This window comes from Heloderma suspectum, chromosome 2 (genome assembly GCF_057233095.1).
Source record: "Heloderma suspectum isolate Gila_16-S chromosome 2, 16-S_ref, whole genome shotgun sequence".
In the NCBI taxonomy this organism is placed as follows: Eukaryota; Metazoa; Chordata; class Lepidosauria; order Squamata; family Helodermatidae; genus Heloderma; species Heloderma suspectum.
Window position 1 is genome coordinate 255,549,838 of NC_139459.1, and position 22,058 is coordinate 255,571,895.

Below are 22,058 nucleotides of genomic sequence, written 5' to 3' on the forward strand. Positions count from 1 at the left end.
GAGGCTAATCTGCATAAGTCTGCAAATTCCTTCTGCCAGGTATTACACTTTTGATATGAGCTGACTGCTCATATGAGCTGTTAAACATGCAGGGGAGACAGGTAAAGTGATCATATGAACTTGGTTCCTTAAAAACACATTCATGCACTGCGAAGGAAAAGTGCCTCAACATCTTCCACAGTTGTAGACGTAGTCTATTATTTTAAACACATTATAGTGCATAGATATGTATCTATAAGCATTACAGATCCAACCAAAGAGCCGTTATGATTTAGCAAGTTATTTGTATTGACTGCACAAAGGACCACAACCTCCACTGAGGACTAGGCAAATGGATCTGTGTTCATTGTTCATTGCATGCATTGTTGAAGAACTGCATCCTCACTGGGCTGCAACATTTTGGAAACTGACAGAATTTTGTTATTAGTCACATCCCCATTCAATTCGGAAGGCAGGAAAATGCCGTTCATCTAAAATGAAATTAAATCCACTTGAGTCTTACCGTTTTTCCAGCACCATTTGGACCAACCAAGATAGTTAAAGGATTAAAGAAAGTGATCACTTGCTTGTCTTTGTCTTCTACACCAAAGCTTCTCACACCAAGAATGCTCATTTTATCAATTTTAGACATTTTGAAGAATATTCCTCTTTCTATAAGCACTAGGTTGTATCTTAAATAGCCTGCAAAATAACAGTGCAATCAAAAAATAAAATATGCCACTTTCCACCATTTCACTTTCATCCTAGACAAGACAAAGAATTGTCTGGCAAATGCTTTTGTTTTATATATATAATCCTTAGGCTAGTTTTCATTCCCAGATCAGTAGGCAGAGTAGAGGTTTTATAGAACACAGCAGCATAGCCCATAGATGACATTTCAATCAGCCATCTCTTACTTAGCTAAACCCAGATACTAGCATACATGTACTTTTGGATCATGACCACATGATGGAAAGAAAGGCACAGCTGAAGTAAATATTGATATATAATGAACCTAACTACCAAATGGTTTTCAGGGCCTTGTAAGCATCTGGCAAGCAGCTTACCAGGCTGTATTAATGTTGACACAAATGGGTAAGAGTTAGGGTTTTCAGAATTGCCAAATTTTATTGAAGCCCAGCACAAAACAAAGACAACATTCTGGTGGTCGATATGTGTAACAAAACAAATCAAAATCTACAAACCATAAATACTTTATCTAAAATATAGTAGCCAGTACTGCATGACAAAAGTCACAGAACCTCCAGCCTACCTTTCTGCCCTTATTTCCTAGTATTCTCCTGCTTGCAACCTTCATTTCTTTACCTCTAGCACTATCATCTGCCCAAAGCTTGCTTACTGGGGCATATGAAAAGGCACAACTTCTCCACCCATTCTCCCTTGTGTCCTATATGCCTGAACATAGTATCATCTCCCTCTGCCTTCAAATCCTACATTTTCTATTATGCCCTTCCTTGGCACCCAGTCCTCATCCCCAACAGACATGAAGTCAAGCAGATGTAATAGCATTTACTCACATTCATTCCTTGTTACCCCTGTCTCTCCCATTCTCAGATCCTCCACTGTATTGTCACCTTCGCTTCTTCCATCCTTCCCCTCCAAATGTCCATACCCCCTACTAAATTGTAAGCTCCTTTAGGAAAGACTTTTTTCCTGCTTACATCACTCTATGAAGTGCTATGTACATTGATCATGTTTTATAAATACAAAGTCATAACAACCATAGGGTTGGATCCAGCATTTCATTCTGCTAGTTGGAGTATCCCTGGAGCTGAGTTCCAATTCCCCTTCCCATTGCAGCCCCCAGCATCACCTCCCTCACTGTTTCCGAGGGTTACCCCAACCTTCCAGGGCAGATTTCAAGGAGCATAGGGGACTACAGGGAGAGTGGGGAATTGATTATCACCTCTTCCACCATTCCACCAGCAGAAATGCTCTGCTGGATCAGAAGCCTTCCACAGACAGAAGGAGTCCTTTCATCAGCGGAAGGCTTTTGTTGGATCCAACCCATAGCTGTCATGATAAGCATCATCCATGATAACTAATATTGCAACATATCCCATTTTAGAGCAAAACGAGATCTGCTTTTGTAAAAGTTCAAGGATTAGATATCTATAATTTGCCACATATAACTTGTATACAGAAGCATCAATGATAGGTAACACTACAGCATTGTTATACCAAGAAGCAGCATGGCTTCTAACCACGGACAGGCATGAGCAATGTTGGGAGACCTATGCTACACCAGTATTAGAGGCAAATGTTTAATTTTTTTTTATCCACTAGTTTTGACTTTTGTTGATTTATGTGCAAGTGTTTCAAGCACCAACATACTATTCCAAAATATTGCAATCTACACTGGCAAGGCTGACCAAACTCTGATTCAGAAGGGAGCTGGGCAACAGAGACCTGTATATGAACATTGCCCAAATATATATATATATATAGCATCCCAAAGCCAATTGTGATGCCTTAATAGCATAACAATCCCATTCATGTTTATTGAGAAGTAGGACCTACTGGGCCTGTTCACATGCAGAGAGGGAGAGGGGGGTTAGGGTAACTACAGAGGAGTGGGGGGTTAGCAAAACCACAACGTGCAGGCCCGCCAAACAATCATGGAACCATGCGGTGCCATGTGGTTCTGCTAACCACCCCCCTCCATAGTTACCTGCTGATCAACCCAGTGCCCAGTATTCCAGCCAATGAGTTCAAAAGCACTGGGATGACAGAGAAGTACTTGGGATTCATTTTCAATAGTATTAAATTAAATAACTTTATTTTAAAGATATTAGAGTACCTGGAGTTGCATTTCTGCTATTTTATGCCTCACCTCAGTGAACTGCACCCTACACAGTCCAAATGATCACATGCCCAGTGGATGAGGATTAAGGTCAAGAACGTGGTCTTCAACTGGTGGGTCGTAAGCTATGATCAGTTTACAGCCCAACACAAGATGGGTCACACCAACATCACCACCACCAATCTCTCCTCTTGTCACTGACAGTTCATTAAAAGAGAGAAGATGGAAGCGAAGAGAGAAGTGGGGAAAGAGGGGGCGTGAGAAGTAGTGATGTGGATTTTCCAGAAAATTTTCCTATAGAAATTAGGGTTATTTGCATGGGGAAAAAGCAGTTTGCATGGGAAAAGTTTCTGATACCCTAGAGAATTATCTAATTTAGCATGTTTATTTTCTTTCTTAGTAAACATCAAAGCTTTAAAACAGTACCCCGTGTTAATTTTTGTCCCAACACCCCAAATATTTGACCCGAAATATTTTAGGGGAAAATTAATGTTGTATTATGCAGAATTTACTTTTGGTGAAATACCTGTAAAAATTTAGACAATAGCATTTACTTGACTTACACTGTTTAACTGTTAAGAAAAACAGAGGGTACTGAAAACTGTTGACACACTATGTATATGTTGACAACCACTCCTCTATTTCAGCAGAGTTCAAACTTCTTCCACTGAAGTTGTTGGGGCACCTTCAGTTTTGCTCTTGATACTTATTTCACACTGAGACATATGTATTTCAGTGATATATATGTATTCTTTCACATACTTGCTAGAGATAATCACTTGAAAAACATTAATTACAAATTTGAAACTGCCAAGCTTGCCTAATATTGTATTTGCAATTGACATATATTCATGAACTTACGAAATTGAAATTTTCCACAGAAAAATTAAGGATTGGAAAATTTTCCACCCCACATCACTGATGAGAAGAAAGGGCAGTATCCAACACTGCCACTACACCTCCCCTCATTCTGTCGAGTCAGTGGGGCACACCGCTGGTGCAATGGGCAGCAAGGGCTTCCCAAAGCAACCCCAGAAATGAGCCAAAACACTAGTTTCTGGAATGGGACAGGTCAGCTGGGCTCCGTTCTGCAAGCTCTGCTGATCTGTCTCTTTCCAGAAATGAGCATTTTGGCTAGTTCCTGATTGTTTTAGAAACTGCTAGCTTCCTGTTGCACTAGCTGTGAGTCCCGCTGGCATACAGACAGCGTTGGATACTGGCCAAGGACTTGGGGAGAGAGAAGGGTAGATACAATGAAATAAGACTTGAATTATTTCAATGAGTCTACTTTACGTATGGCTAAGTCTGGATCCAACCTATTGTAAATAAAGTTGGTCCCATCTTACACTGAGGGGTTTAAAGATAGATTCCAGACTTGATAACAGCTGTCTCCTGAGAAACCTGTACAAGGGTCAAGAAGCAACAGTAAGAACCAGACATGGAACAACCGAGTGGTTCAAAATTGGGAACGGAATATGACAAGGCTGTATACTGTCACCCTGCTTATTTAACTTATATACAGAGTACATCATGAGAAACGCCAGGTTGGATGAATCACAGGTCGGAATTAAGATTGCTGGGAGAATTATCAACAACCTCAGATACGCAGACAATACCACCCTAATGGCAGAAAGCCAAGAGGATCTAAAGAGCCTCTTGTGGAGAGTGAAAGAGGAGAGTGCAAAAGCTGGTTTGAAACTCAACTTTAAAAAAACGAAGATCATGGCATCTGGCCCCATCACTTCCTGGCATATAGAAGGGGAAGAAATGGAAACAGTGACAGATTTTATTTTCTTGGGCTCCAAGATCACCGCAGACAGTGACTGTAGCCATGAAATTAAAAGATGCTTGCTCCCTGGGAGGAAAGCTATGGCAAACCTAGACAGCATAGTAAGAAGCAGAGGCATCGCCTTGTCGACAAAGGTCCGTATCATCAAAGCTATGGTTTTCCCAGTAGCAACGTATGGCTGTGAGAGCTGGACTGTAAGGAAGGCTGAGCGCCGAAGAATCAATGCTTTCAAACTGTGGTGCTGGAGAAGACTCTTACGAGTCCCCTGGACTGCAAGGAGGTCAAATCAGTCCATCCTAAAGGAAATCAACCCTGAGTGCTCATTGGAAGGACAGATACTGAAACTGAAGCTCCAATATTTTGGCCACCAAATGCGAAGAGAAAACTCACTGGAAAAGACCCTGATGCTGGGAAAGATTGAAGGCGAAAGGAGAAGGGGACGGCAGAGGATGAGATGGCTAGATAGCATCACCGATGCAATGAATATGAACTTGAGCACACTCCGGGAGAGAGGACAGGAAGGCCTGGCATGCTATGGTCCATGGGGTCACGAAGAGTCGGACACAACTTAACGACTGAACAACAACTTCCAACCCCATCCACTAGGCAAGTGGTCATTTACAGCAAGTAAATCCCACTAGTCGTCCCACTGTAAGTGACAAGGAGGTAAGTGATAAAGCTTCCCCCTTATCCACCACCAGTGATTCAGTAACCATAGGGTCATGCCAGCCAATGCTCTGGGGAGGCGGGGTTCCCTCACACTGGCTACGATTTCAAGGAAGGATCAAGCCCTGACATATTTCATCATGGGAACCCACATGCTGGCGCTGAGGGCCAAAACAGACATCACTTTAAATCTGTCCAGCAGATAAATCTTCCTTTAATTTTTACTCTAGAATAGGCACAGGGGCTCCAATATGAATCTTAAAAGTCCCCCCATCATAGGGTACCAATCCAGATCAGGGCCCCTGTGCCTACTCTAGAATAAAAATGAAAAGACATAGCTGCTAGCCGCATACTTAAAGGAATGTTAATTTTTGGTCCAGAAATTTGGGCTTTGCAAATATTACCACAACTGAAAGAGTTCAAAGCCATTTTCTGCGTTTAATTTTAAGAGTACTAAAATCTACTCCTGTTTATTTAATCAAACCAGAATTGAGTGCTGAGGCAATATATGGCCTAATACATGTCAGGATGACTAATTAGAATAAATCAAATGGGTGAAGACAGGCTCCCTAAGATTTGCCTTGAGGAACAGATGGCGCTAACCTTGGGATGTTTCTGTTTTCAAAAGTTTGCACACCTACTAATGCAGTATGGATTCTAACTGCAGGCACTAAATCCACTTGGAAATGCGACCAGAAACAGCTTCAAAGAGTTCTAGATGTGGGAGCTCAAATGGACCTTTCCTCTTCAAGTACTGCATGCTGGTTAGCAAGTGCAAAATATCAGCATTAACATGAAAAATACTTGTCATTTCTATGAGAACAGAATGCCAGAAAGCTTTTACCCAACTCCATTTTGAACCGATGGAAATAGTGGTTCCGCTGGCAAGATTCCTGGGCATATCAGACAAAGACAGATTATGCATTTATGGATTAGCACTAGCAGCACTGGAGGATTTGCGCCACTCAGTTTTGGAATGCTGGCTATGTTCTGATATTAGAGAACGCTATCTAGAGCCTTTATTAAAGAAAATGAAATAATGGAATGCGAATGAAAAATTAAGCCCTTTACTACAAGGAACTAATCAGTATGTAACTCAGAGAACAGCTTCCTTTGCAGTAAAGGCTTCCAAGCCTTAGAAAAAAAAAATATTTAGAATCTATCACAGTTAACTATGGTGGAGATCCTAAGCTCTGAGGCCACGTTGATATGTACCTTCTCAGTGTTCAAATTGTACTGCTTTTACAACACTTTTAATTCTTAAGTCTTGTTTGGTAAAGCCCAAATATTAAATGCTGTCCCATGTATAATTTTATGCAGCACTTTAAAATGCATCTTATCTTGCTCTCCTTTTAATGTGGTGTGGATCCGGTGTGGTTTGTTTATGTAGAATTTTGAATGCATTTCCCCCCGTTATGTTTGATACGGTCTTCGGACCAATTCCATACACTCTGCTCTATTCTGCTTAACGGAACGGCTGCTCCGGCCCTCGGCGCCGGCGCCCCGGAAGAGGCGTGGGTGGCTCGTCTCCTTCGTGGGAGGGGAGCTTCCCGAGCACTGCGGGGGGGGGCTCGTGTGAGAGGAGAAAAGGGGCTCGGGCGCGTGCGGGGCTGCCCGGGGTCGTGTGGGAGAGGAATTACCTGGCTTTGGCGGGGGCTGAGAGGACCAGGCGGCGGCAGGAGAGGCGCGAACGGCGCGGGGGGCTTTGCGAGGCTCGCGACCGGAGGCAAACACGCACGCGCGGCAACTTCCGCGCTGGCTGGCCGGCCTCGCCGCGGCCCGCAGCGCAGGCTCGGGAAAGCGGCCCCGAGCGCCTCGCGCTCGTGACAGAGGCGCCCCGCCGCCCTCGCGAACGCGCCGCCAGCCTAGAGCTAGGAAAAGGGCGGAGCCGCGCCCCGTGCGGGCACTCCCCTTCCGAAATGGGGCGGGCGTCTCACTCCGTCTTCCCCGTGCCAGGGGATAGAGATGGGCCCGACGCAGGGATAGAGCGGCGCCACGCGGCGCGCACGGGCAGACGCGGCCAACGGCGCCTTCCGAGTATCGCGTAGGCTTCGTTGCTTTTGCTGCCCTAGACCGCCACGGCCGCCCCTCCGCCGCTTCCGAGGGCTGATGCCTCGGAGCAATCGGCGCCTCTCGTGGCGCCCCGCCTTGGAGGAAGGAACGCCGCCCGCGTCGACGGGGGAAGGCTTCCCGGCCTCCACGGACTTCATGCCTGGTGTGACACGTGGGCCTCGACTTCCGGGTCCTTTCGCCGGCCACTGCCGGCGCGGCCCAGCCAGCCCCGCGCGCGCTGCGTGCTTCTTCCTGTTTAAAATGGCACAGGGCTGTGCCTTAGGAAGTGCAGCACATGCAAGTCGGTGGGGCCCACGGTTTCTGTGTGTAACTTTGGAGGGGCGCTGAATTTGGGCTGGGAGGGAGGCAGAGGTGGCAGCTCTTCCTGTTTTTTATAAATATTTTAAAGTTTTCAGTTAACAATGCTCCAAATCTTTCAATGTAGGAATATGTCTGTTAAAATATCATTACATAGAGTAATTATATCTTGACAATGTTATCCAAAGACATAGTACGTAGTTCATATAGAAATCCAATCTTTCAGTTACTTCATCCCAGAAGAAGGTTTCTTTTTATTTAGATCAGTATCTGCTTTTTTACATAATACTCCAGCGAGCAACATTATTAGTTATGAATAACATTTCGTAGGGCATGAGTAATAGCTATAAAGATTATTGACCTTTTAATGACATTTCCAGTCTATTCCAGCGATGCTTGTTTGCAGAGGTGGGGAGATGCCCTGCCATAAATCGTAAGTCATTTATTTTGTTTTCTATTTATTTTGTATCTGTAGGAAAATCACACACACTTTTGTACAGGGTGAAAAGGTAAGTTATTCATTTCATTACATCCTGCCCTGTTGAACCTACCAAAGGGGCTGGAAGTAGGGGTGGACGAAAGTCCCTTACCTGTCCTCGAAGGACGTTTGCGGTGGGGGGGAGGCGCTTCGCTGGTCCCCCCGCGAAGTTCCGGCCGGGGGGGGAGGCTTCCCGCCTCGGCCCGGCCGAAATTCAGGCCGGGGGGGAGGCTTCCCGCCTCGCCCTGGCCGAAATTCAGGCCGGGGAGGAGGCTTCCCACCTCGCCCGGCTGCGAACGCGAAAGTTTAAAAAAAAACAAAAAAACGCCCCCTGATAGGCTACGTGACGATTAACGTAGCCTATCACGGCTAGATTTGCAAAGTCAGCCGTGATAGGCTACGTCAATCGTCACGTAGCCTATCACGGGTGACTTTAAAAAAAAAAAAGTGTGTACGGATAATGGCGGCCCCCATAGGGAGCTGCCATTCCCGTTCCTTATTTGGTCGCTGTAGTCTACGAAAATGTTTACGTAGACTACGGCGAAAATAAGAGCAACGCAAATAGCGTTGCTCTTATTTTCGCCGTAGTCTACGTAAACATTTTCGTAGACTACAGCGACCAAATAAGGAACGGGAATGGCAGCTCCCTATGGGGGCCGCCATTATCCGTACACACTTTTTTTTTTTAAAGTCACCCGTGATAGGCTACGTGACGATTGACGTAGCCTATCACGGCTGACTTTGCAAATCTAGCCGTGATAGGCTACGTTAATCGTCACGTAGCCTATCAGGGGGCGTTTTTGTTTTTTGTTTTCTTTTATTGCAATGGCGGCGGCAGCAGCCGGTCGAAAGACCGGCTGCCGCTCCCACCCCGCTCGAACACCCGCCGAACTGCCGGCCGGACCCGCCACCGGGAGGGACATTCGGTGAAGGTAAGTCCCGTCCCGGGGGGGTGGGGGGGTTTCGGAGGATTTCTCCCCGAAACTTGTTCGGGGGGCCGAACACGGCGCTCGGCCCCCCGAAGTTTCGGGGAGAAATTCTCCGCCAACCCTAGCTGGAAGCCAAATGTGTTGAAGCAGTACAAATTAACTGGAAGCCCAATGCTAAGGGACAGAGGCCATGTCTACAACAGCCTAAAATCCTGCATTTAAAACAGGGCTTTCTGCTTTCGTTTTAAATGCAGGATCACAATGACTTCCTTTTTCACGTGCTTCCTTCCTCCCCTTCCCCCTCCTTCTCCCCATATCTGTGTCTTCCATTATCTTTCATTGATCTCACTCCTCTTCTTGCAGCTTTCCCTCTTTTCATGGAGGGAACTCAAGCAGAACACAACAGGGTAATTTGATAGCTCATTATCTGCGATCTATTTAAAAACGGAACAAAGGGCATTTAGTTCAGGAGACACCTTGGGGGTTCACAGCATCATGTAAAGGGCCTGCAAACTTCTTTGAAGGAGCAATCTCAATCACAGGATAAAAGCTCTGTGTGGAGAAAGCTGAAATCCTTGATTCAGCTAGAAAGATCCCAATGCCTAAGCAGGCTTCTACATACACTACTCTGCCTGGATCAGAAACCATGGCTATGAATACAATACACAAGCATGTCAAAGTGTGGGTGTGGACTATCCACACTGCAATCCCTTCCATATTTTGGTGCAACTAGTCATATGTAACCCCCCTTTTTAAAGCATGACCACAGCTGGATTGGAATGAATAGACACAGGCTGCATTTGCATGTAATGATAAACCATAGTTTTCCACTACATGTACAAGCAGAAGGAACCCACCTGAAGTGCTGGGCTTGAGCACTCTCCTCTATCCTCCTCCCATGCAGCTGGGAGGAGGAATAGTCATAGCCCTAAAAATACGGTGGTTGTACCATCAGGAGTGATTCAGCGAGGTGGCCATTTTTTAAAATCACTTATGACCCTAGTAACATTATTAGCCATTATGGCCATTGGAAAGGAGTAGCTTTCACCAAAGACACCTCAACTGTGTAAAAATAAATAGTTCAAACTACTCAAAGGTAAGCGCAAGGTGACAAAACAACTTGACAATACAACACATTCTATGTGAAATAAAGGTTGGAGAGATGAAAATGAAAGAGAGATTGATCCCATGATATTACTTTTTATTATGCCAGTATGTTGCATTCATACCTGCATTCACAAATCCGGAAAACATCTGCGTTGAAGTACACAGTTCTAAAATGTTACGACTAACGATAAAAGTTATCGTCATTATCTCCTGCACAAGACTGCTTATATCTGAAGGACAACAGTTCCAGAACTGACTCTGGTACTAGTTTCCCATCCATCCACTATATGGTAAGTACCACTGCCATCCTCTGTCCATAACCATGTGTGGAGTGGGAATATGTGGAAGATCTGTGGAAACTGGGACAGGCTTCCCAAGGTTTGGTAACTAGGATGACAAATGAGAGGTCTAGCAAGGGAGCAGTTGATGTGATTCTGCTACCCTCTTTTTGGCACAGATGATGGTCTGGAATAACTCATTTATATCTGCTGTGTCTTTAGAGACATAGAGACAACGTGTAAAACTGCAAGACATTGTAAAAGTTCACTTCATAAACTTCTCTGTGGGCCGGTTCACACAACATGGCCGGCTCATCCTGGGTTGTTTAATGGGCATGTGGGGCCGCCATTTTGATTGCACAAGTCCCAACTGGACTTGATTGCACAAGCCCCAAATAACTCATGATAACTGGGTTCAGACATGTCATCTGAACCTGGTCATCATGGGTTATTTGAGGGTTATTAAACAACCCTCACTTAACCCCTACAAACCCCTCAAATAACCCATGATGACCGGGTTTGGACAACATGGTGTGGCCCCCAATCGGTACAATCAAAACGGCCAGGGCAGATGCCCCGCACGCGCCACAGCTCATCATGGGTTAAATAGTCCATGTTGTGCAAACCCGGTCTGTATCTATAAATAATTCCTGAGTGGGAAACAGTAAAGAAAAAAACAATTAAATACAAAAGAATACAAATGTGTAAACTCAAGTTATACCAATAAAACTTGATAAATTCAGGAAAAGCTTGTTTAAATAAAAATGTCCTTAGCAGATATCGGACACAAAATATCAATAAACATGTGGACAGGGGTGATCTAGTAGACATTGTTAATATAGACGTACAAATGTCTTTTGACAAAGTCCTTCATCAAACACTCGTGAGCAAACTTAGCAGTCATGGAATAAGAGGAGAACTCCTCCTATAACCAGGCTGGTATCTCCACCAGCGATTTACTCTGAGATGGCTGCATTTGGAAGTCGTTAGGGATACATGACATTGTGGCCATCCAGCAGCCACCCCAGAGCTTATTAGGGAAAACCCAGATTTCCTGAGACTGCTTGAAGTCCAGTTCTTTTCCTTAAGTCGGGTTATCTGCGGTATAGTTGTTACGTGCCCCAACCCCTGCATTTACCTCGGGTATGCTAGCCCTGCCCAGGGGTGTGCCTTTCACCATGACCCTGGTCAAGGGGTATTTCCTGTCCTGTCTTTGCCAGAAAAAACGTGTGTGTCTACTTAGAAGTAACTTCCATTGTGGTCAATGAGGCTTGTCCTTGAAATGCGCACTGAGATTCCCATGAATTGAAATAAAACGCATTTAGAGAGCCTTAAAGTCAAAGTGTTGAAGCTTTGATTGATCGCAGCAGGGCAGCTAGAACAGTGTTCCAGAAAGGATTGTTTATTTAAGGAAGTAAGGGGCGGGGGAGAAGGAGATTGTTCCTGTCCCCCCTGCATTTCCCAACAGAAACCAATTAGTGTCTACTCAGAAGTAACTCCCATTGTGATCAATGAGGCTTGTCCCCTGAATGCGGGGAAGCCTCTCTTATTCTCAAAGGACAAAGTGGGGGGAGAGCATGGACTGTGGGGGGAAGCCTCTCTTATTGGTTGAGCAGCTCCTGCCGGTCAGATGACGTTCACTCCCGGAAGTATGTTCTGTGAAGCGACTTTTACTGGTGCGATCCACTCACTTGTGGATCCCTGCGCAGAGCAAAGCCGGCTCCTTGAAAAATCCGGGTAAGCCACGATTGGCTTCTCCTTCCATCTCCTTCCGTTGTCATGGTGGTGGTTGTGTAATAATTATTTATTTACAAATGTACATTTTGAACCACGGGAGGAGCAGGTAGGCAGGCACAGTACTACATTAGTCTTGAAGTGGCATCAGTCCCTGCAAAAGCATGTTATGCCTCTGCCACTCGCCAAAGCTGTTCTTGCTAGCCAGCTTCAGAAAACTCTTTCTTTGGCTAGGTCAAAGAAATCTCTTTGCTATGCCGGTTTTAGTTTCCCTGCAGGCAGAAGGCTGCATGCCCCCATAAACACCTCCCCTTTTTAAGAGACATGAAGTGGTGTCAAGAATAGGGCTGTGCACCGCTTTGGCCAGAAGCCCAAACTCCGAGTTGGAGCGGGGTGCCTTGGGCTACTTTGGGCCACCTCTGAGTTGAGGTGGAGGGGGCATGAAGTGCCTGAAGCAGATCGGGTTCCAAAGCGCGTTGGTGTGCTTCAGAGTGATCCGGAGGCCCAGCTGCCACGCCACTGCCCAGCCCCTGGCTCCTTACCTGGTCCTCTGGACGTGTGCCAGCAGCCATCTTTTTCCAGGGAACGGGGGGAGCCATGTTTAAAATGGCGGCTCCCTGTATTTTAAAAAGGTCTCCCACCATCCCCTGGAACAACAGCTGCCGGCGTATGTCCAGAGGGCCTAGGAGCTGGTGGTGGCAGTGGCTCCCCCAGTAGTGGCAGCCCACCCTCATTGCAAGCTGCCACCACTGGCCTCCTTGCAAACAAGGAACTCATAAAGGCTTGAGCAGAGGCAGGAGTCGGCCTCCAACTGGGCGCCCTCCCCTCCTTCCAAGGATGGGAGAGAGCGCAGGTGGAGGGCGACTCCTGCACTCATGCCTTTTTGACAGGCTGTGAGGGGCAGCATTTTCCCTGGCAGCGCCGGCGGCAGCTCCCCGAGCAGCAGCAGTGGCTCCCCTGGTGGCGACACTCCCCCCCCCCTTAACAAGGGCCCAGGTAAGAAGCTGGGGCCTGGGCAGTGGGGGGGGGGGGCGCAAAGTGGGATTCAGATGTCCGAGTCCCACTTCAGCTTTGTAGGCTGAGGCGGGTTGGTGGCCCCCGGAATCAGCCCAAGCTGAATTGGGCCTGCCTCAGAAGCCCCAAAGTGGCTTCCAAGTCAGATCAGCGGGTCCGTGCACAGCCCTAGAGAAGAATATCCCTGATCACCAACTTTCCCTTATCTTCCTTTCCTGCCTATCTGCTTTTCTTGAATCCAAGATCTAGGAACATCAGCAAACTACAGATGCTCGGGCTGGGGATGATAGGAGTTGTAGTCCAACACATCCGGGGGGCGCCAGGTTGGAGAAGGCTGGGGTATCTCTTGACATAGTCCTCTATTGACTTTGCACAAGTGCAAAAGTGTAACAACATTAAACAACAGCAGAGGGCAGTCATTCAGGGATGCCAACTACATCTTGATACCAGCAGATGGCGATCCAGTATTAAAAATAGAATTGGTAGACTAGAGACTAGAGAGAGACCAAAATAATCATCATGGTCAGAGATGTGTCTGTGTCTATTCCCCATTCACATATGACTCTTTCATGCACAGATACTGATGCCTTAACTCAGAGTTAGCAAATTGGCAGTCTGTGGACTGAATGTCTCCAGAGGCTCTACCAAAGATGTAGTGGAAAAAAATGCCTAAATTTTCACTCATTAGAGTGCATCTCTACACCACCCTAAAATCCTGCATTTTAAAAGGATCACCATGCTTCCTCCTGGCTCCTTTCCCCCCTCCTTCTCCCCCCTATCTGAGTCTTCCATATGTTTTATTGATCTAGCTTCTCTTCTTGCAGCTTTTTCTTTTTCACCTAGGGAACTCAAGCAGAACAGAAGTGCGGTAATTTCTCACTATCCTGCTATTGAGATTGCTCACTATCTCCAATCTTTTAAACAATGGACTAAAGGTCATGTAGTGCAGGAGATGCCCTGGAGGTTCATGATGTCATCTAAAGGGCCCACAAACTTCCATGAGTGAGCAATCTCAATAGCACGATAAAAGCTCCATGTGAAGAAGCCTGTAGAGATGCTTGTACTGTTGCTATTTATTATTGTAATATTATGGGTTGCATCCAGGATCTGCCTTCCACAAGAGGAAGGGCTTTGCTCATGGAAGGTCCCTTCACCTAACTTGCGGGGATCACCCCTCCACCCACAGCTTACCCCATCCAGCTTACCTGACTCTGTGTAGCATTTTCAGGGGGCTGGAGGGGCTGCTGTGGGAGGGAGGGGAGGGAGCTCTACTACTGCCAGTGAAGTTGATCTACCTTAAATCTGGATTCAATACATCCTATATGTGTATTTTATTTCTTTTGATTGTAAGCCACTCAGGGAATGAATGAACAAACAAATATAATAGATAAAATGGAAGGTCATAATGTCCTTAAAACTACACAAAGGAAACATGACGACATTTATGTTTACAAAGGGCTTGCTGTGGCTTGTTTCTCCTTCAGTCGCTCTCAGTCCTCCAGGCCACTGCCAGCACGTATCTCAGGGGCCTTTGCAGCAGAAATCCTGTTTCCTCATTCCCTATATCAGCACCCATTCTCCAATTGGTCTGCTGGGATTGCTAGCTCATGAGGGAAACTCCGCCCCGCCCCTCAGAGTGCCAAAGGGATTTAAGTTTCTGAGCCCTTATAAACACAGGAATACATTCACATTTTTTTATTATTTGGGGGGACTTGCACGGGATTGCAAGACCACCTGTCTGCTGTTGAACCCACCGTAGCCACATCCCCCCCTTTCCAATGTCATTATCAATTTCATCCTCCACTTTGGCACTTCCTGAGTGAATCCTGCCCACCCTCCTGCATCAGATCACAAAAAGGAAATAATTTTCTGAGCCCTTATGAATGCAGGAACACGTTCGCAATTCACCCACCCACCGACCCACCCAGGCCTCATGCAAGTGCACAAAAATTGCCTTGTCTGCTATTTAGCCAAGCATACCAATATCCCCCTATTGTCAAGGTTCTTGTCAATTTCAACTTCAAGTTCCAAGCTGCCAGAGGCTTTCGGCTTGGTTGCTAGCTGTCAGATGTACATGAGGCTTACAGAGTAGTGAGTGGGATCGCTAAACATATGCAAATTTGAGTAAGATTGCTATACATATGCAAGGCAGAACTGGGTAAAGATACACAAATTTCAAGGCAGACAAGTGAGGCAGATTGCTAAAAATACACTCATTCCACAGCAGGGTAGTAAATGGAGGGGGTAATTGCACACATTTTATGATACATACAGCAGTAAAACAGAAGGGAAAATTGCACAAGTTTCAAGGCATAGAAGTAAAATGAAGGGGAAAATTAACAAATTTCAAGGCAGCAGCAGTAAAAATAGAGGAGAAAATTGCACAAATTTCAAGGCAGAACAGTAAAACGGGGAAATTATGCAAAATTCCTAGTAGCAAACATTCAGCTGATTTTTTTTTAGTGAACGCATGTTGGACACTCTCCAGTGTCCTTTCGTCAAGTTTTCTATGGAAAAAAAATCCATCTTGAGGGGGAGGGCACTGAGAAGGGATGAGGGAGAATGGTGGTGGCGCTAGCGAGATTGCAAGGAGCAGCGGGCGGGGGTGGCTGCTCTTGCCCGGTAGCTCTTTCCCAACAACCCATGATAAAATTGCCCTGCCAGGTTTAAAAATCACAACAAGCCACCCTGAGAACAAGCCACCCTAAACAACCCTATTACAAACCATGGGTTCTCAGGGTGGCTTGTTTGTGAAAAAACCCACTACAGAAAAACCACTCCAGGTTGAAACATCATGCTAAGCCACCCTGAAACCACCCATGATAACAACCCGCCATGGCTTAGCATAATGTACGAGCCAGGTCTCTGACTGTGTCTCCATGACAACAGAAGGAGAAGCAAATGGAGGAGTACTGGATTTTAAAATAGGAAACAGCTTTGCTGCATTTCAGTCCATGCAGGGCTCCATGAGTGAGTGTGCCACACCAGTAAAAATCACTTCACAGAACATACTTCCAGGTGGGGGTGGGGGTTGGAGTGAATGTCATCTGACTGGCTGGGGCTTCTCAACCAGTAAGAGAGGCTTCCCTTCTCTCCCCCTCCCCTTTCTCCTTTCCCCTGAAACTCCAGATGCACCTGCATTTCAGGAGCAAGCCTCATTGACAACAATGGGAGTTACTTTCAAGTAGACACACATATGCTTGTGCTGGGAAAAGGGGGAGACACAGGAATGGGAAACTAGCCCCCTTTCTGACTGCAGGATCTCTATAATACAGGTGTGAAGTGGTTACTTCCTAAGGCAAAAAACCAAGCCATGGAGAATCACAGGTTTGGTAAGCACTTTACAGGCTTCAGGGGAACAGCGCTTTAACCTCTGTATTCAGTTCAGGGGATCTCTGTAAATTCTGATGAATGCAAGCCTCTTTGAGCACAATGGGAGTTATTTCTGAGTAGACACTAATTGGTTTGTGCTGGGAAACACAGGGGACCGGAAACTGGGGGACCGGAAACCGGGGGACCAGGGTCAAGGCACACCCCTGCGCAGGGCTAGCATACCCAAGGTATATGCGGGGGCTGGGGCACACAACAGCTATACTGCAGAGAACCTGCCTTGAGGAAAAGAATTGGACTTCACGCAGTCTCAGGAAGTCTGGTTTTTCCCTGATAGGCTCCAGGGTGGCTGCTGGATGGCCACTACGTCATCTATCCGTAGCGACCTCAACACGCAGCCAGCTCGGAGTAAATCACTGGTGGAGGCACCCCCTCTGACTTCCCACATCACTACAATCCCAGGCTTCTGTTGTACAGGAATCAGTACACATTCTCAGAATATCAGCTACAAGAGAGTAAGAGTGGTGGGATTAAATTAGTCTGGGGTTAACTAAAGGCATGTACATCAAGCGTCCCTAGCACCTGATGATTTGAAGCTGAATGGGGGAATGGCTTCCAATGAAAAGTAGTGTTTGAAGTGATCTCAAATCCTCTTTCTGTCTTGAATGACCTATAATAGATTCTGTCCCATGTACACATTAATTACTTGATAACTGAAACATCGTGTGAATAAGGGGGTTCTTTTTCCTAGGTCTGCAATATGTCTACTCAAAGGTCTGCAATATGTCTACTCAAAGGTCTGCAATATGTCTGTGGGGCTATTGCCCAGGTACTAAGCATGTACAGCAGCCTTTCCAGAATGTTTGTATTACAGTTCCCAGCATTCCTGACCATTGCCTATTTTGGCTGGGGCTGATGGGATTTGAAGTCCAAAACATTTGGAGGGCACCAGGTTGGAGAAGTCTGGGGAATAGGACTGAAGCCTAAGTCAATTAATATATTTTGATTGAGAAAACTGTCCCTTTTTATTCAAGTAGAAGCTCTTTAAAAAAATTCTTTATACAAGTACTTACAAAAACAGGTAGCCATCTCCTTCCTGTATGTGAAAGCAGAAATGCCAGTGTGGTGTAGTAAATAATGTTGGACCTAATCAAGAAGACCCAAGTTCAAATCCCCGCCCAGCTCCAAAGCTCACTGGGTGACCTTGGGCCAATTGCTGCCTAATCTACCTCACAGGGTTGTTGCAAGGATAAAATGTAGGAAAGGGTTACACCACAGCAACCTTCTTTGAAGGAAATGTGAGATATAAATATAGTAAGTTAGTGCAGCTTCCCCTTCTAAGATGCGGTCCGTAGCAACACCTCCATGAACCATCCAAAAAGCAAACCAACACAAAACACTTTTATCTTCAGCACTGTTATTTTAGCCACAGGCAAATTTAGGCTGATTCGATTAACTAATTAAAAATCACATGATTTACTCGACTTTATTTAATTGGGTGACAGCACCCTTATTATTTTTGCACCCACTAAGAATGTAAACATAGAAAGTGGCCAACTGTTGTTATGTAAACAAATAGTCTTCACCTTATATAAGGTGAAGCAGTCATAAGCAGGGCTTGGCACACGCGCAAATAGTTCTGGAAACCCTCCCTTAAAACAGTATGTTTGAATTTTAGAAACTGCACTGTCAGGACAGGCACACGGTGGTCACTCTTTCACATGTTGACAGCTGTGTTTCCCTTTCCCTTGTCGTTTCGTAATCTCTGGGGCTTTCCCAAGATATCATCTCCCTAAAAGACTGAGCCAGAGTGAGGCTGAAACAAACACTGCGCCGCCCAGGTCCATGATCGCTGCCCTTATAGCATAATGGTAATACAGACTAACCAGATGCGAAGCTTTCTCTCATGGGCTTTCGCTTGCGAAAATGGAATGAGGGAAACGCTGCACAAGAGAGAGAGGGCCGGCCGCCTTCTGGGTGAAACCGTGAGAACGAGCTTTGCAGCGAATAATTTGGGCGAAGTGTACAGTGCTGCAGCCTCCTCTAGGTGGCGCGCCGTCTCAACCCAACGTATTCCGAACCCTGTCCGGAGGTCGGCTTCCTGGCCGAGCACGTTCGCACGCCTGCGCGGTTTTTTGTTTTCACCTTGTTTTGTCTCAGAATGTTTAATGTTTAGATCATATTTTAAAGGTGATCGCATTGGCTATCCGTTGGCTCAATTCCCATCCAGCAAAACCAGCGAAGAGTAAGTTAAGGAAAGGCAGGTGGTTTTCAAGGACTTTTCCCAAAGCCATGGATTTCCCCATCGTCTTGATCTGGAACTTCCAGATCACCCTCCCCGCGCATCTGTGCTCAGGGCTGACTCACCACAAATTTTCACTACAACTGCAGGGCTGTTTAGACACATGACTACTGCAGAGGCGAAAAGGAGCATTAGGGCACACATGGGCTGGGGAGAGAGAGAGTTGGGGTGCAATCCTATGCATATTTAGACAGAAACACGTCCTACACGTCTAAACAACCACAGGATTGCACCTTTAGAGACATCCAGATCGAGCAGCCCTCAGAATATGTGAAGAGTGTGCTTCCGAGCATATGCAGAGCATTTCTTTTTCTTACCACTGTCTAACTGCAGCTGCCCCTCAAATATTGACACCTATAGGTGAAGTTTTAGGATCAGAGGATATTGCTTCCACATTTGGAGTCAACCATTTTTTTGTCTGGGAAATCAAGAAATTTGGCAGAAATGGAAGGGCAGGCAATCCAGACGAGCATGCAAGCCTAGGAGAATGGATGCATGCACCAAACTGATTGACACCCACAGAAATGCTTGAGTTACAATTCAGGCTGCACCATTTAGGCAGTTAATAGATTAACAATATTTCAATCTGCTAAAAAGGTGCACCTAATTAATTGGGCAGATTTTTATACATTACTTTAAACATATTAACATATTATTTTTAATGCAACCACATATAAAAACTGAGGACAGCATCTTCAAAGAGGCTTCCCTCCACCTTTATCTCTCACATAGGACACAATGCCTCTTGTAAAATTAGGCTTGCTGTGAGACATGTGCACATTACCTAAAAATAAAGGAAGTATGCTTCTTGATTCAGAAATATTTATTTTAGCTCTATGTATATTTTAATTGATAGATAGATTGATTTAGGCTGCAGTCCTATGCACATGTACCTGCTCGTAAGTCCAGTTGAATTCAATGCGGTTAACTTCTGAGTGGACATGCATAGGATTGTGCTGTTAATCTACTAACAGCACAATCCTATACGTGTCTTCTCAGAAATACCCAAACCAAATAATAAATCTCAGAAACCAAACTGGCAAGGGATTCAAAACAATCCCCTGTTCACTTCGACACCAGAGTATCAAACTGTTCTCCTCTCCCACACTCTTACATCAAACAAAAGAATGCCCCTGTTCCTAAAGCCTCCCCTCCCAGGAAATTCCCCCTTCCTCGGCTGTTGGCTGCTTCTGTGGAGTGTTCGTTGTTTTTTTCAGCTCTAGCGCCCTCTACTGACCTGCTGCTATTGGCAAATTCCCGGAATTATCCTCGATTTCATTGACAGAGCGCTCCCTTTGCAAGAAACCGAAACTTAAACGTCCCTCGGTGTCATGCATGGCAGGCGCCTCGCCAAGGGAAGGAAGCTGCTTCCTCAGCCCGCTCTCCCATAGCAGCAACGAGCTCTGTGCTTCTGGCTTTCCCTTTAACCTACATGTGAACTCTCAGATCGTGGTTGCTCGTTGCAGGGTTTCTGTAAGTCACCAGACTTACTGCTGCAAAAAGGGGAGGGAGGGAGAGAGAGCCCCAGAGCCAGCGCAGGCCTACCTGTGTTTACTCAGAAGCAAGTCCCGCTGTATTCAGTACGCACAAGATTGCAGGCAGAGACAGAAAGCGTTGTAAAATGAGCAACAGCAAGCCGAGCAGCGGCTCTTAGTCCCACAGAGAAGCAGGCAGACTGCAAAGGGTCAAAGGGGAGACGGGCCATCCTGTGGTCAGATAGGGTTGCGTTCAGTTTACTTTGGGCTAGAAAGGTGCTATTTGCAGGACCTGTGGGATGTTTATTTGTAGAGGGAATTTCAAGAGGAATGTCTGACATGTCCAGGGTGGGAAATAAAGGAGCGGGTGACCTTCTAAGGACCTTCTTACCAGGGGTGTTGCTAGGCACGTCAAAGATTTGGGGCCCAAGTCCACAGGACACAAATCAGGATAAAATTTCTTGGGCAAATTTATATCTATATATGCACATTTAGAAATAAATATGAGGATTTGTTTACATTTCACAGGATGCAAAGCCAGCCAATTAATGTTTCATCCAAATCATCTCAAAATCAATTCTTCAGTTAATTTTCATTCTGCCCCAAATCATCCCACATTAGTGCTGTGCCGAAAATTTCTCTCACATATTTTTTGACCATTCCCGTTCAATTTGATAGAAAAGAAATTGCTTTAGAAAAGAAATTCAAAGGAGAAGGAATTTCAAAGAAAGGCTTAAGAGTTTGGTTCAGGGTTCTTGTGCTTACCTTACTTAGGTGGCTGAGGAGTGTGGGTGAGCGTCACCTGTAGCCTCCTTGGCCTCCCACCGAGGGGAAGACATCGGGCTTCACCACACAGGGCTAAAATCCCGCATCGTTACCGGGGCTTCTGCTTCCAGATTCTTTGCGCTATTAAGATTGGCTCCTTTACACAAGCTGACATGTGCTGTTTTTATTTCTCAGCAAGTTCTATATGTTTCATTTTGCAGCCACTAGAAGGCGTTGCTGCTAGAGCACCATTACGCAGTACACAGCAAGTAAAGTGCTTCATCGCAGGGCAATGTAGAGATGTGTAACAGAACGAAAACACACACACACACTACTCCCAATCACCTCACAGTGATTACTAAGGTCAAAAACACCACCCAAAGAAATTCAAAATAAATTATAAATGCCCCGAGAACGAGGCAGAAAAACAGAGGCCTCTTTCATGGGGGAAGAAACATTTCAGGAAATTGAAGGACAGATTTTGGCACAGCACTGGCTCCACCTCTTCCCTGGAGCTGTCCGTGACAATGCCCCCCTCACACCTGCTACAGAACTTGTAGACGAGGGGTGGTATTATCAGCCCCTGCATTAGAGAGAAGATGTATCCACACCCCTCAGAAATTAAAAATTTGTGAGACTGTGTTGACGGTGCTGAACCATGAAGAATGACAACTAGAGCTGTGCCAAAATTTCTCAGAAGACATTTTTGTCAGAAAAGACCTGAGATTTCTTTTCTTATCCTACCCATCCTAGAAATAAAAGGCCAGTTTGAGAAGTTTCTCCAGATTTTCTTCTCTATTATTTCTTGTGGTGACTGCATTCCTCACCCCCACCGTCCACCTCATTTGCCCTGGAATGATGCAATACAGTTGATGATGTTGCCATTTGCAGTGGCAGTGCAAAACAACAACAAAAACCTTAGGAAAAAAAGAAAACTGTGGTATAACTCTTGCCAGTGATGAGCCCTACCTGTGAGAAATTGTTGAAGAAATTCTCATCTCCCTGGAGAAATTTAATG

General features: G+C 45.7%; 1 protein-coding gene across 6 annotated transcripts in view; it reads right to left on the reverse strand.

Moving 5' to 3' along the window:
* The window catches only part of RAD50 (RAD50 double strand break repair protein), an 81,359-nt gene extending 60,300 nt beyond the window's left edge, over positions 1-21,059 (reverse strand). Inside the window, exons 1-3 of one of the 6 annotated variants that reach the window (XM_084838832.1) lie at positions 6,899-7,124; positions 2,834-3,000; positions 503-681 (exon numbers count right to left, since the gene is read on the reverse strand). In XM_084838832.1, coding sequence (XP_084694958.1) covers positions 503-631 — 129 coding nt within the window. In that variant the 5' untranslated portion in view covers positions 632-681; positions 2,834-3,000; positions 6,899-7,124. Of the gene's footprint in view, positions 1-502; positions 682-2,833; positions 3,001-6,898; positions 7,125-7,989; positions 8,143-17,571; positions 17,591-20,345; positions 20,391-21,040 lie in introns of those variants that run through there. The other 5 variants (XM_084838834.1, XM_084838833.1, XM_084838831.1 and 2 more) reach the window with 5 other exon arrangements.
* Between the last annotated feature and the right edge of the window lie 999 nt (positions 21,060-22,058).